This window comes from Engystomops pustulosus, chromosome 9 (genome assembly GCF_040894005.1).
Source record: "Engystomops pustulosus chromosome 9, aEngPut4.maternal, whole genome shotgun sequence".
NCBI classification, from domain to species: domain Eukaryota; kingdom Metazoa; phylum Chordata; class Amphibia; order Anura; family Leptodactylidae; genus Engystomops; species Engystomops pustulosus.
In genome coordinates, this window is record NC_092419.1 from 91,044,099 (window position 1) to 91,060,264 (window position 16,166).

Sequence of the window (16,166 nt, forward strand, 5' to 3'; positions counted from 1 at the left end):
GGATTACTTGCATCTAAAAGACATCCTTAATGTGCACTAAGTGCCTACACCGTCTATTCGTAGCCTGCAGCGACATAGAAAAAGACAGCAAACGTCCCCCTAGTAATATGTGCAATATCCCAGGGAATAAGAGCAGCCATCTTTGTCCTTCATGGCTCTTTTCGGCAGGTGAGAACTGACACCACGGATGGTGTTCCAGCATGATCATCTGCCAATTGTTTTTTTTTTCCGTTCCTTTGTGCTTTCCGAATAGTAGGGAAGGAGAGAGAGCGACCCGAGAGTGCAAGATCCTCATAATGAGCCTAATAATTTCTATCTGTGCAGAAATTTCATTGGCCTTTATTAACTCATAAATAGCAGACAGCTTTTTGCGGGATGAATGCTGCGGCACCCTACTGTGATCAAACACAGGAAATAATCAAGCCATGCTTCTGCAGTGCACGTAAACTGAGCCACGTCTTGGTCCTAATATCTGACAGAGAACAAGCAGAGTACGCTCAAGGCTTTTCATCAAATTCCCCGAGACGCAGAACAAGTAATATAATCTGGCCTTAGTGACAGAGCTGATGTGCTGCTGACGGATTAGCTCCCAACTTATAAAGGAATCGTACAATACTTTCTCCGCACTAATCAATTGTGTCAGTTTCAGTATGCCTAGCACTATAAAAATAAAATAATGACTTCTCCCTCGTACAGCCTGCTGCAGCTTTACCTCTCTTCACAATTCCCTCATCTGCTCAGCAAAAGTGCATTGAGAAGGATCTATAATATATGTTTAAGATACTCCAAAAAATTTAAGGCCAGCCGCTACCTTCCGGGAACTCCACGTCTCCCAAAATAAATGGTGGATTTGTAAGTTTGCCTCGTCCTCTTCCAATGACTTGGTGGGATAATGACATCTTCATTCATAGGAGCCTGGTAACCCATTCCAAACAAAATACAGTCCCCATCTATTCCAAAATTCCTAGCTATTCCTAAATCTATTGATGTTCTTAACATGAACCTATCACCGAGTACAAAATGCGGATTGACAATGCAGTTTCTCCCCCCGCTGTGCCTACAATAAATTTGGTGTTTATTTTCTTTATATCCGCCAACAAAAAAATGCTGTATGTCGCTACTTACTGATCGCTGGGTTGTCCAATCCCTGGGGCATGTATTAATCACATGTTTATAGAATTAACAGAAAAATGACCAAAAAAAAGTGGGGAAATAAAATCAGTGAATTCACTGAAAAATACAGATAATAGCAAAAATTAGAGATCTCTCAAATGGGAAGAGGATTCACTGATACATAGAGAGGGATCTGACTGTGGATATTCTAAAAAATAACTTGCATTAAAAGTGGACCACTACATGGTCAAACCCATTAAAAATGTGTCATTTCCCACAATGCCGCGGAAAAAATTCATATAAGCTCAGGGTCAGATGGGATAATATTAGACCCTAAGGGCAGATAACTGTCGGCCCACAGGTGGAGAGAGGGGGGGGGGTGTTAAGGGGGTGTCTATGGCAGAGGCAGAACGGAAACTGGGGTATCCAGATCCGACCTACACTTTGCCTATGGTTGGTGCGTGTCTCCAAATATGGAGAAGGAATAGCCAAAATGGTCCATGAGGCCATACACCCCAAAGGAACTGGGAGGTCCCAGACTGTCATAATGGTCGACAATCAGCCCATCTCGAGCCTTGGGGACAAAGGAGTCCCCCAGGACAACCCCCCGGTCAAAGGCCGGGGAGAGAGAAGGGGTGGCCAGAGGAAAATAGGGGCAGGGGCTGGGAGTAGGTCACCAGATAAAGGCCAGTGCCTATGGAACAAACAGGGGGATCCACATAGTTAATGAATAGGGATAGAGGCACTTGTCCATGGTGCCTGGCAGGAAATGTAGTAGTGATAACCAATACACATATAAACAAACCCCAAAACAGCCCACGGCTAAGGGGTGAGAGGGGCAGAATAAGGACATCCCAGAAAAAAAAATTATAATAATTGATGCCCCCTCATCTTAGAAAGGAAAAAGGGGGCAAAAAAAGAGAACACGATATATTATGTATTGAGGGAGCTCAAAAGGGGGCATATTTAGTAGAGATCATGTGTCAATGAAACTTGCAAAAGATAGGACATCATTAAGACCTCTCGGTGATACACAGTCCATTCTAAAGATCCACTGTGTCTCCTTACGTAAAATCAAGTTGTCCCAATCACCTCCCCTTTTTGGGGGTCTCACCCATTCAATCGCCTGGAAGTGTGCCAGGTTATAGTCACCATTATGTTGTTCCCTAAAATGTTTGGCGATCGGGGTATCCTTGTTGTTTTTAATATCCTTGATATGTTCCCTGATACGATACATAGTTAAGGGGACAGCTGCATGTCAAGAGATAGATCACACCCGCTGTAACGCAGGTAACATGGTCCCTGATGTCATAGACCGTACCTGTGCTCACACTATTGAAGGTAGATCCCCTGATAATATACGGGCAGGCCTTGCAGCTACCACAGCTGAAAGTTCCCGGTCGTGGTCTACCCAACCAGGTCTGGGGGCGTTGGGCTGGCTCCAGATAGCTGTGGACCAACCTATCCTAACCTAAAACCTAAAATCAGCTTTCCCATCATTTTTCCCAACATTTTTTTTTATTTATTTATTTTTTTTTATAAGCAGTAAAATTAAATAAGCCTTTACCAAAATATGTTAACAAATATATACACAGCACAAACCAGTCCAGCTACAGATGCAAAGACTGATTGCACTCCTGAAAAATCTCAGCTCTGTCTTCCTGCAGCCCTAACTCTGTCTGCCGGAGGCTAGAGGGGGCATACTTCAAATAACTGTATCATCTGACAGACTGGGGCCCATTTTACCCGTCCTGTCGCGATCCCCGAGGAGCATTATCCGACAAGGATTCGGAGCTGCCGCGATTCACTAAGATCGTGTGTCCAATTTCCTGCATCTGTCGCTTCCCCGCTGAGGTCCACAATTGTGACACAATTTTGAATGTTTAGTCTGAATCAGGTTCTCCGAAGGCCACACCCCCGATTTGTGTTGCATGAAAGTTGGCGCCAAAATCTGATTGCGTGAGCCAAAAAACCCCAGTTAAATGCGGCGCAAAACGGAAAAAGTCGGGAAACCTGACGAAAATGTGGTGTGCGGACCCTTAGTAAATCTGCCCCAATGTAATTTTAAAGTAGATAACTTAATCTTTAAAATGACATCAGAATTGTATTTCTTGGTGCCACAGTTCAAAAAGATATAGATTTTTGAAATCTGCTTGTGCCATGATGTCTACTATATGACTAAAGATGGAAGATTTTGTGTTAGGTTGGACTAAGCATAATATTAAAAAAAGTGTTTTTGCATCATCAAATGGAGTGCCAAGTATTTTTTTTTTATTAATATAAAAAAAAAAACAAATTGGTAACATTTACCCAATAATTACATTACAGTTTAGATTGCATTCCATGTATTGAGCTATTGGCACTTAGAATGACCAATTCTAAAGGAATAAACCTCAGGACCTACAGAGTTTTATGCAGGACGCATGTTCCGCTCCCTTTGTACTCACCTCCATTAGGCTTGAGTGTATTCCTATGAGGTAGGGCATTGGAGCACTGGAAAAAAGAAAAAAAATCAATATTGAATCAATACCGAAAAAATTAAATAGTCAGTAAAAAACTTTACACAAGTAACTGAATGCAAGGAAATGTGTAATATGTCACCATAGCAGAGTCTCCTTCTCCATTTCCATTGACTCTTGGACTTTCTTCCTAAACTGCCTTTCACACTGACATTTCTGCTGTATTCCATTTCTCTAGCAAGATGGACAGAAATGTATGGAGCCGTTAGATTACATTGCAGTTTGTGGAAAAGGGAGGAGCGAGTCACATCAGCCAGGTCTCTGCCTAGTAGTTATGATACCACTACTAATGAGACTGCAGAGAGGAGACCATGTAGGAAAATTCAGCTGCCAAGTCACATTTTTACCAAAATTGGTGTTACTCCTCGTGTATACACACTAGTCTACTGATCGCTGCAAGGCTTATTGATAGGGGAAATAAACTTTAACTAGAGGTCCATCTGGGACATCTAAATATCATTATATACTACAAAATACAAGTCCTGCTTAAAAACAGACATATTACTATGATATACACACATATACCGCATATACACCTAACATATACACACATACAGTGCCACATCCAGCATATATACATCACAGATACACACACAGTATATATACACACATCACCCATATGTTACATACATATTATGCTGTACAATGTGCAGAATAATATTTATATAATAGTGCACATCCTCCATTCTTTAGTGTCAGATACCTGGCCCCCTGACACTTTGGGCCCCATAGCGGCTGCTCTGGCTGATACCCCTTGTTACACCCCTGACACAGAGCAGGATTCTGCATACTTCCAGCATTACCTGAATAGATTTTTTTTTTAAATTCTTGGAATACAAGTTACAATAAAGACTTTATATTTTAATACTTTTAATTATTTAAAGCAACTGAGCTTTTTAGTGGGATGAGTTGTTCTTTTCTTTGGGTAACATATATTATATTTTTAATTACTTAAATAACACATCACTAAAAATCCTTGCTATATTTTTCTTTTTCCCCAAGCTAGAATATCATAAAATAAGAGTTATAGTTTGTATTTTTGTACATAAAGTGAATAGGTAATTTTTTTTTTTTCATAAAAATGAATAAGTGGGGGACTTACCCATACAATTTAGTGTGCTGTGTCAGCACAACACTGTTATTGCCATTAAAAATGAAAGATCAAGGGGGTCTTCACTAGACCCCACGGTTTGGCATAACACAATGATAGCCCACAATTGCATCGCAATCAGTTTTGAGGGTTTTTTTTGGCTGCGGCCACATGCGGCCCCTGCGTTTTGTTTTGAATTGCAAAACAACAGCTGAGAAGAGGAGATTTGCCGAATGACATTGCTGTTAACAATTGTGTTTACACAACACAATGTCAACACAATGTTAACACGTGATTTCACAAGCCCTGTGTTGCAGAATGTGTGCGCTATATAAATAAAGGAATTCAATTTAAATAAATTAAATTAATTGTATTGCCCGATTCTGACACAATTACGGTAATGGCAACATTGGGCATGGCTTAAACTCTAAAACCCAAACTTCTGGGTATGTTTTGACACTACATAGGAGGTAATTCCACTTGAGACTCCTTACAATAGAAGGTCAATGTTAGGGATTTGACCTGTTGTCTGTGGGATTGAAGATTAAAGGGAACCTGTCATCAGCATTTGGCCCAATAAACAATTAACAGAATAATGTCAAGCAGCCTAGCACCCTCTAGTTTTTGTTTCTTTCATGGTCCTAAGTGGTGGCATCCACCTGCAAATCAACTTTGAAGTGGGCTGTAAATTGGTTGTATAAAGTCAAGGAGGCGGAGAGTTTAACACTGAAGTAAAGGTGGGGGGAGCTCTAAATGTCTCCTCCTCTGTGACTGACATCATGCTCAGACTTCAGGAGATCTGGTTAGTGATGTCTCTGGATAAAGGACCATCAATTACAGTGAAGGGGAAGAAAGAGTTTGACTTCAGTGTTAAAAACTCCGCCTCCTTGACTTCATACAACCAGTTTACGTCTCATTTCAAAGTAGATTTTCTAGATGATGCCACCTCACTGGGCCATGAAAGAAACATCATCTGGAAGGTGTTCTGCTGCATACTTGGTTATTTGGTCAATTTCTACTGACAGGTTCCCTTAAAGACAAGCAGAGAGACAGGGAGACTATAGGACCACCCATTCCCTTGGGGGAGATGGACGGGGAGGGAGACAGAAAGACAGGTGACATGTGTTGTCTTGCTGCTGCACCTCTCCAAGTTACTGTATTTAGGGTGAAAATAACAGGACTGCCCTCTACAGGCTAATATGACAGTTCACATGTTGCCATATTACTGCTTACTTAGAACTGATGGTGAAGGTTGTCAATAACTGTGTTCAAATAAATTTATTCTAATTATAAATTCATTTGCTTTCCCGAGAACTGCACCATACTGTGACTCTTCACGGTTCTTCTCTCCATTGGGTTTGTTTGTGCAATATCTTAATCTTCCCTTGTGACATAACACGATGATGACTGATGTTACTTTGTGTGATGACGGATATGATTATTAATAAATCAAACAAAGCTGAAGATTTCCTTGGGAACAAAGCTAAGGTTTCGGCTCCATCATTCATTTTCCATTGCATTTGTGGCAACTGTCGGTGTAAAGTGTGGGATTATCCCTATGGAAAAGAAAAGATTTCCAAACGGTGGCAAAAATATCACACGATGGGGTGGCTTTCATTAGTCGCTTTTCCCCCTTTCAGTGGTCACAGTGATGTGAGCGGAAAACAAACATTTCCCACAAGGCCGAAAGGTTATCTTGTAGAGCAATCAGAGCCGAAAATCTTCAAAGAAACATCATGTATCCACATCGGGTAACAATAAGGAAACAATCCAAAGATCCAGCACTTCTCCTACAACATATAGAGAGCGCAGGATCCGATAAACCTAACGCCTTCCACACGTGCGGAGGATATGTAATACAACATAAAGGTTTACATTGTCGGAGATTAGTTGTGGCATTCTGTTATCACAAAATGCTGAGTAGATCATAGCATAAAGGGCATAAAGATTTTAAAGGATTCGATTTCTCAGGGTTGGACCACAGGTTAAGCAATAAGGGCAGCACAGTGGCTCACTGGTTAGAACTACAGCCATGCAGCGCTGGGGTCCTGGGTTCAGGTCCCAGGGTCAACATCTGCAAAGAGTTTGTATGTTTGTGTGGGTTTCCTCCAGGTCCTCCAGTTTCCTCCCAGACTGATTAGATTGTGAGCCGCATTAGGGACAGGGATTGATTTGCCAAGCTCTGTGCAGCGCTGCATAATCTGTGTGCACTTTATATATAAAGGTATTATTAATAATTAATGTCGGAGGAGTAAACTGTACGGAAGGGGTTCTATATGTATAAAAAGCCATAGTGGTTTGTGTAAAAGATGATGCAAATGAATGCCAACCCATATACTGTATGGTCAATGCCATCTGTGCTAGGGTTGAGATGCCTTAGGCACCATGGACAGACATTATAGATACGGAGTCAGATAATATTGATATCTAGTTGAAGACTTATTTCAGGTGAGCTCTGTTAAATTTTTAAAGTCCACCCTTCTGATAAAAGGGGTAGCTATGTTGTTGGTAGTTCATTAATACCAGACCTGCAGGTTCACATACCAAACCTCATTGACAATCCACAACAGTGCTACAGTGGAGATAAACTGATCTCAAAAGGAAATCTACCATCAAAATCCAGCATGATAAACCAGGGACACTTACTTTGTGTCTGTTGTAATCTTCTTATATTTGCTTCAACTTAAGCACTTCCTTCATCTCCCTGCTGTAATCTATCACTGTGGAAAGTGGGAGTGCCGAGGGAGCAGGGGAAGTATAAGAAAGTGTAACAATCTGAAGCAAGAGCATGGAGGGGCTTGGATAAAGCCCTTCTGGCTCATTAGCATAATTTTAAAAGTTGATTTTAGACGGAAGAGGCCATTGATAACAAATATAAAAGAAGAATATCACAGTCACGGTGGTTTATCATGATGGATGGTGAGGGGTTGTAGCTATGCCTCGGAGGCATATAGCAATAAATAATAAATGTCACATAATAATATAATAATCTGTAATGTCAACATTACAACAAAGCTGCATTCAGCTGCTTTTGCTCCCATGCAATAATTTTTTTGTTGGGGTGTGCTGAAGGCATCCGTACCGATATTGGGAGTGGTTATGACGGAGGGGGTTGTGCAGACCGTAATGACAGATTGACCCCTGTCCTTCCACCAGAAGGACATGGGACCACACTGGTAGTCCGGAGTCCTGCATATGGGGTTCACGTAATCTGCGACTCCCATCAGCCTAAAACAAATGTTAAAAAGGCTAATATGATATGGGTGTCCATATAAGGTCTCATAGTAACCTCTTAAAGTTTGGTGTAAGTGGCCAACCCCTTTAACATAAAAATAAGTGTACTCCTACTCATAACTACGTTTAAGAAACCTTTGAAAAATGGATAAAGATGGAACTTTGAGAGCAATAAAGAGCAATCAATAGAGAGAGGAACAAACTAACCCTTAATAATATGTCCAAAAGGATAAGGTGACACTGTAGACACGGAAAAGAATTGTGATCTGAGAAATTTAATTAACAGCCCCGTGTCCATCTTTACATGATCTACAACTAATCAGGAGGTGGACTAGGAAGGATAACGTGTTTAATTAGAATGTCACAAGTGTTGAAATCTGCTGTCGACAGATGAGATTTTGTGTTGGCTGCTCACCATTAAGGGATTCCACAGAGAGACATATTTAGATTAAGCACTATATATATATTCATATTTACTGTAACAATTTCATTTGGCTGATGGATGGAGGCTTGGATACACCCCTGTTCATCCTGAAGATTCTCATCTTATTGCTGATGGTACTTGGGAGACGGCGTGAATTTCAGAAAACTGGAAGATGGAATTAAGCTCATGTTCATCCAGGTCTCATAAGATGAGCGTATAGAGCAATCTACACAGTCTGTTCGGCTCATCCTGCTCTATAACATGACACTGTAGAATCTAATAGCCAATGGGGCACATTTACTATACTTTACAGTACTATGTGCAGTTTGCCGGTGTATAGTTAAGAGTGGCGCACCTTTAACATAGGGCATGTACAACACTATGTACAACATGCCTAGTTTCTCCTGCTCTATAACATACTACCTGTAAAAAGGAAACTTCCCCCATTTATTAAAAACTGTGCAAACTGTACATGCATTTTGCCTGTGGAGTGTCCAGGGTGCAACGAATTCATAAATTGTGGGGGACACTTCTTAAATACATGTGCAAGCAGTTTTCACATAAAGGAATGTGCAAAGTCAAAGAAAACTGTCGCAGGCCCACTGTGTATAATCCCCTCAGCTCCTCCTGCTCTATAACATGCTGCCTGCAGATCAGACACTATGTACAATCTGCTCAGCTCATCCTGCTCTATAACATGCTGCCTGCAGATCAGACACTATGTACAATCTGCTCAGCTCATCCTGCTCTATAACATGCTGCCTGCAGATCAGACACTATGTACAATCTGCTCAGCTCATCCTGCTCTATAACATGCTGCCTGCAGGTAGGACTACATATCTACAGTTTGGTCAACAACTACAATCATAACATATATATATACACACACATATTTATTTATTGATTTTTTTTGTAATGCTCAGGTTTTAAAAAGTATAATTCTGTGGTTGAAATACTTCTACTTTTTTATATTGGAGTAAATCCTACTCCTGCTGTTTTGTAAATTATGATTTTTCACACAAATAACCTACACAAAACCCAGTTCTGAGAACAATTGTGAAGTTAAATTGTTTATAAATGGAGCACAGCCTTTCATTCCATTCTGTATTTGTGTCAATGAACAAGACATCTGGATTTGATTGGATAGATCTTGTCATCTACCTATTTGAACCTCTCCATAGATTTTTGGGATGTGCTTTGGCTTCACACATGATTATTGTGTGGTATGTTCTATGCTCAAGGTGTTAAAGACCAGGTTCCACATGGAAGTTCAATTCACACTGTACATCTGCAGCCCCAGTCACAGTGTGAATATCAGCTGCTCGCTCTCTACATCTTTCACTTGTACAACATTTTCTCGCTGTTATTTTAACCTGTAATTCACCTTTACATAAGGAGCCGCAGTGCAGCCTCCAAAGCAATAGTCAGGGAGCAGGAAAGTGTCATTGGAACATTTACATACAGTGTATTTCCCGGCACAAGCTTTTGTCTTATGATAGTTGTTTGTCCTGGATACAACGTTGGTTTGCAATAAATTGCCTACTATAGAACATTATATTATGTTTCCATTTGGAACAAATTTGTTACGGATCAGGGATACAGATGGCAATTGCAAACTGTGATGTGGATTTACACGTATGACCGTTTGCAACTATTTTGGGGCACACCTCTTTGTGCAGATTTATTGTAATCTGCTATTTATAGTAATATAGCGAGAGACAAAAAAAATCAGTGACATCCCCTTCCATCCATCCATGGACCTCCAGGGAGTATGTGCCCTCGCACCAAAGACAGACAATATTGAGCTCTGATTGGCGTTATGTTCTGGCATATTTATCGGCGCAGAATTGCATTGTATATGTTACGTATATTTAGTTCTTAAAGAGATTTTCAACCTCTTCGGCTCTATCGGCAATCTTGGCACAGCTCTGTTTTGTTGATTTTTCTCTATTATAAGGATTCACTGTGTATTCTTACAAAGGAGGCCTTGGACATAACCCAATGTAAGCAAATGTATGTCGTACTGTTCCTCCCCCTGAAAGCAGGAGGAGTAAACATTGGCAACAGCCAGGGATTGGTTGCTGACTACATTCTGGGTGTTTACCCCAGTGATGTCACAGCCCTTATATGGATAGTTACTTCACTTGTGAGTGTACACTCAGTGTAGCCCAGGGATGGATGAAATACTTTGCATCCGTTCTCCATTGCCTGCAATGGCTTCTGCTGGACATATACATCACTCAACAGGAGGAAGCAGGACGGAAAGGCATAGCTTTCCCACAGTATGTAATGTGTACTGTGCAGACGGGAGGCGAAAAGGATGCCTCCACCTGCCAGTACATGTCTATAGGTACACTCACAGTATAAGGCAGGAGCTTTCCCAGTGTATACACTTAACATATGCGGAAAACACAATGGGGCACATTTACTTACCCGGCTGATGGAGTTCACCAAGAGTGCATTGTCCAACCGGAATGCACTGTGTGCCCGATATCCAGCATGTGTCGCTTCCCCGCTCAGGTCTGCCGGAGTTCACCTTCTTCTTCCTGGCGCATGTAAGTGCATTGTCTTGCAACACAATTTGAAAGTTAAATCCCCCGGTCAGTCCGAATCAGTCGGATTGTCAGCCTGCCCCCAAATTTGTCGCTTTAAAGCCAGCGTCTATGCACCAAAATCCAATTGCGTGCGCCACAATCCCCTTCTAAATACCTGTCCCAGAGGCACAAATCCCAAAAACATTGGGAAGTCAGGCGGAAATGCAATGCGCGGACCCTTAGTAAATAAGCCCCAATGTATGAATGTCTGACCTATGTGAAAGATTTTAGATCCATTACTTTCAAAGTAAGTTATAAACAAGCAGTAGATGGGCAGGTAGCTCCTCTTTATGGTATAATAATCCATCACTAATGCAAATCCCAAACACTGCCCAGCCTCATAGCCTGTATCCAGTGCCAAGTAATCCCTTCATCCTTTCACCGTCGGGGGTGAGCCCTCTATGATAAACCCCGCTAAAAGTGTTAATTACTGTGAATCGGAGACAATAATTCAAACAATCACAAGTGACATCAAATACAGCCGCAAATTTTATTGAATGCGGAACAGGTAGGAAAGAAGAACAAAAAAAAAGTATATATCTTTCCAACAAAAGGAAGAAGAACAAGCAGCGGAAACATATTTTGTATAATAGAAAAAAAAAAAAAAAGAGAATGCCTTTTCTCAGGTTCCTGACCCCAGACATGACCGATAGAGACTCGGTACATCTCCCCGACACAGCACCCTGAAAACACTTAACAAATGTGCAAGATTCTATTCATTTCAATAAAAGCCGACATGAAACAGATGAAGAGATGGATTTTAAGAAACGTGAAATATTTTTTTTTCTTTTTTTTAAGGAAAAAAAAAAAGATCAGAGGCCTAGAAAAGCCATGCAAAGCTTGGGAGAAATCCGGCAAGGGCACCAAGGAAACCAGAGTGTAAGGAAGCGCTCACAATGCTCTTGTGTCAGAGATGCATTCTTCACCCGCGTTTCAGAAGGAGGAATCTGAATACGGTGTCATGGCTGTTTAATTCTTGCCGTTCCCTTTGACGGATTATATAACAATGCCCGCTGTACGTTTCTTGTAAAAGCAGAAAGAAAAAGTCTGCGGGGTTTGGTTTAGCAGCGTGTACATCAGCCATACAAAAAAATTATACAATGAGCCATGAATATTACTGGGAATATATTATCCAAGTGGCTTACTGTGCTATCAGAGCTATAGAGCGGTAATGAAATAATAATGAGAAGGACCATTATCATATCAGATCAGCATAACATATAACTATGACCACAGAAGGGCGTGAGATGTGAAGATGATGGGACCTAAGCCTAATGTGAAACAGGCCACCATGTTTAGCATACTGGGGCTCATTTACAAAGGGTTGTGCATGCACTTTTGTCGGACCGTGCACCTTTTTTGGGGCTAAAAAAGCTTGCACGGGTATTTCAGAAGTGGGTGCGCTGGGATTTTGGTGTATGCAACCCCTTTTTTTTTGGTGCAGCTGCACTGGCTTCCATGCGAAACAATTTAGGGGGCGTGCCGTCGGACTGAGCGCAGGATTTAACTTGAATTGTGTCGCAGGAAAATGCACTTATAAGCGCCACTAAAAATACGGTGAACTCCGTCGGACCTGAGCGGGAAAGCGACACATGCATGAGATCTTAGTGAATCGCGGCACAGTACATTATCATCGGACTCTGGTGACCCTGTAAGTAAATGTGCCCCACTGTTTTGGGAAGACACTTCTCAACCCCCTATGACTTTTGGGCCTGAATTCAAAGGCTGCACCCTCTCACACTACACACAGTTTTACAAGGAACCAACATAATTTTTCTGTCTGCTTGATTTACATAGGATAACATTGGGCCTAATTAATATATAAATTAGCATTATTTCTTAATCACAGAGTGGTGTGGATTGAGCATTGACATGAATGGTATGATGTCATATGAAGAAATAAATAGTGTTCATATCTATACCCCATTAAAACAGGGAGCCACAAGAATAGCTTTTTGTATGTATGGTGAATAATACAATGTTTTAAATAGGAGTGTGAGCGTGCATGTGTGTTCATATATGTGTAGATTTATACACACACAGTATAACAAAAAAAAAAAAAAAAAAAAGGTGGGGCAGTGGAATCAAAAAACTAATAATAGAGGTGTCAAATATTTTTCAAAAATCTATCTAATGATACCAAACTTGGCCACCTACCCCCAACCCCGGCAACTATAAAATCTTAAATGGAAACCCCCATTTTATATTGAAGATTCAGATTTCCCAGAAAAATCATATTGAGTCAATCTACGACAGATGGTGGTGTCGTTGCTTTAACTCAAAATGGGTCAAAGCAAATGGATCAAAAAACAAAAAAAATTAAAAATATTAGACAAATATTTCTTAAAAAGCTATCCGCTAATACTAGAGGTGACCCTGTATTTCCAACCCCCTGGGGGGCGGGGGGGATGGTGTGGTGGGGACAATCTGATTTTTTATGTGGAAACTACATTGAGCGTAACCCCGCCTCTCTCACACATTGGAGAGATGATTTACTGAAATCTCCTCCCCTTTGAAGATGGGGATTTTTCTTGTAACCTACACAATTTTCAAAAATCGAATGCTCTACAGTGAGTGCTCGAATTTTGGAAAAATTGGAAAGCTTTTAGAAAAACATTGTATAGGTCTATTTATAGATTGTGGATCTTTTGTGTATTTATTGAAATATCCTACTTATTAATATTTTTGCACGCATTCCGGTTTTTGCCGATTACTGTCCCATCTGTCCCTCAAAATGAAAAAGAACAACGTCAAATCAATGCCATTTTTCCTGTGGAATCCAAATATGCAATCAAAAAATGGGTGTTCCCCTTTAAGTTTCCTCTCCTCCCCCCAACCCAAGGGCAACACACAGTAGAAAAGAAAAAGGACCACTTTTTTGTGGACTTTTTTGGAGTGCCAAAGCTTTCTTTTTATATTTATTGGAGGACTTGGCCCTATTGGTGTTGCACCAGCTTATTATCTATTTCTGCTATTGTGCTGCTTTGACTTGCTGCATGTCTATTCAGGCGGTCCCCTACTTAAGGACATCCGACTTACAGACAACCCATAGTTACAGACGGACCCCTCTGCCCATTGTGACCTCTGGTGAAGCTCTCTGGATGCGTTACTATAGTCCCAGACTGCAATGATCAGCTGTTTATTGATAATCCTTGGTCCAATTACAGCAAAAATTTTGAAACTCCAATTATCACTGGGACAAAAGAAAAAAAATTGTCTAGAACTTCAATTATAAAATATAGAGTTTCGACTTACATACAAATTCAACTTAAGAACAAACCTATCCCTATCTTGTATGTAACCCGGGGACTGCCTGTATATAAAATTTTGCATGAATATCAATAGCAGTAGAACCATTTAAAGAGGTCACTGAAGATTCTATAATTGACACATGTCCCAGGCCTTAAAGGTCACCAGAACTGACATTAGAGCCACGTGGTCCCATCAGACCTGATAAAGGGCATTACAATATCATCTGGAATTACATTTTATACCATTTTATTTTTTAATCAGCGGCTAAAACGGAGTGAATAAATGATAGAAATGCAGGCAGGTAACCTTACCCTATCCATTTTCCAGGACGCCCAGTAGCCTCTAACAGTAAGAAGTACTGCTTGGGTTGCATATCGAGCCAGCGGGGATAACTAGCATTTTAAGTGAAGAGCTCCGAGCCTAAAACATGTAAATTTAAAGGTGGTTTGTTCCCCTGTGGATGATTTAAATGTTAAGTACATCTCCAAGTCTCAGATACACAAAATGGAATCTGAAAACTATTATCTCCGGTCGAAATGAACCTTCAATTTACTTACTGCACAGGAAGGGCAGATTCACTTCATTTTCACTGCCAGCAGGTTCCCCTTTCTCTGTATAATAGGCTTCGCATGTGTAATTAACACATAAAGGCTGCTGCTGCCAGCTTTGCTTCAGGTGCATGCTGGTAGGAGTTTTCAGGACAACGGTGTGGGCTGCAATAGCTTTTAACATGGGGTTTGAAGATTAGCTATTCATTGACTGCCTGACAAAGACATGTTAAAAGGGGCGAAGGCCAGGCCCTGCTGTTGGGAGCACAGGTGTGGACAAAGCAAACATGTGGGTCATGTGGCCTGAGGAACACAGAAATTGATAGATAGACGGCATCAATAGACTCCTACGGGCTGTATTTTCGCCTGCACGTTTGAAGAATGGAATCGGCTACATGAAAATTGCTAATATAAGTCTGATTGTGAAACCCGCAATTATCAGGACGGCTCTAATTGTGCTTTTAAAAAACAAATGATTATCTTTCTCAGGGCACGAACTTTAATTAAGCCTGTAATCGCACGCATGGTAATTGTCTGATACATATATTTAACACCAATTTATTTACCATTCATGCATCTGCACCGCTCGGCGGCACCTATTTCGTATTTGACTGTGTGAAGGATGTGATGAAGCTGCCGGAGGAGCAGGAGGGGGCTGCTGCTCGGAAAGCACAATGAGCTATAACAAGGCCATTAGCACAACAAGCGGTAGGTCCTCCACCAGTCCTCGCAGGGTTAAATTCCTGAGAACACACAACATGCGTCCAGACAGAACTCAAATTTCTGATAACCCATATTTTGTGGCTTTCCGAGAAAACAATATAACCAAAACCCATGAAACGAGATGTCAGCGTTTCCTTCAACTATATGTTTTGTGGTTTGAAGACCAAGGCCTCCACCCGCGGTCCCCCGGTCTTGTGTCTTGCAGGACATCCAATTGTCACATGGAAAATGGTAGGCAGAGGGGACATGGGGCAGATTAACAGCAAATTGTTTAAGGTTATAGAAGCTCTCGTTCACATACAGTCAGGGACTTCCAACTTCCCTAGAAAAGTTATGTAGTGGCTCCCAGAACTCTGTCCCAGCGTTAAAAAAGTATTGGCATCCTCCGATGAAACCATGTGGGTCAGGCTTCCACTGATCCTCAATTGTCAGTGGACTAGTAGTCTTTTTAACAACCAGTTTGGGAGAAACGTTTGTATCCCATCACCACGTGGACTCATTTTTAGGACCCAATGCAATTGCATGAGATCCATTTTGGGAAAATCTGCCTAAACTTATAACCACAGCACAGTATGGTTACTGCAGTGAGAAAATAATTTGCTCTTCCATAAAGGTCTTCTATTATAGAGGAATCACCATTGAAGTTTTTTTTAAGAGCCTCTGGCACAA

The 16,166-nt window shown here is 41.1% G+C and overlaps 1 protein-coding gene across 4 annotated transcripts in view; it reads right to left on the reverse strand.

The window, feature by feature from the left end:
• DENND1A (DENN domain containing 1A) overlaps positions 1–16,166 on the reverse strand; it is a 458,345-nt gene that overhangs the window by 186,722 nt on the left and 255,457 nt on the right. For all 4 annotated transcript variants that reach the window (XM_072125842.1, XM_072125843.1, XM_072125844.1 and 1 more), the window contains exon 11: positions 3,561–3,606. In XM_072125842.1, the coding sequence (XP_071981943.1) occupies positions 3,561–3,606 (46 nt within the window). The remainder of the gene's footprint in view (positions 1–3,560; positions 3,607–16,166) is intronic.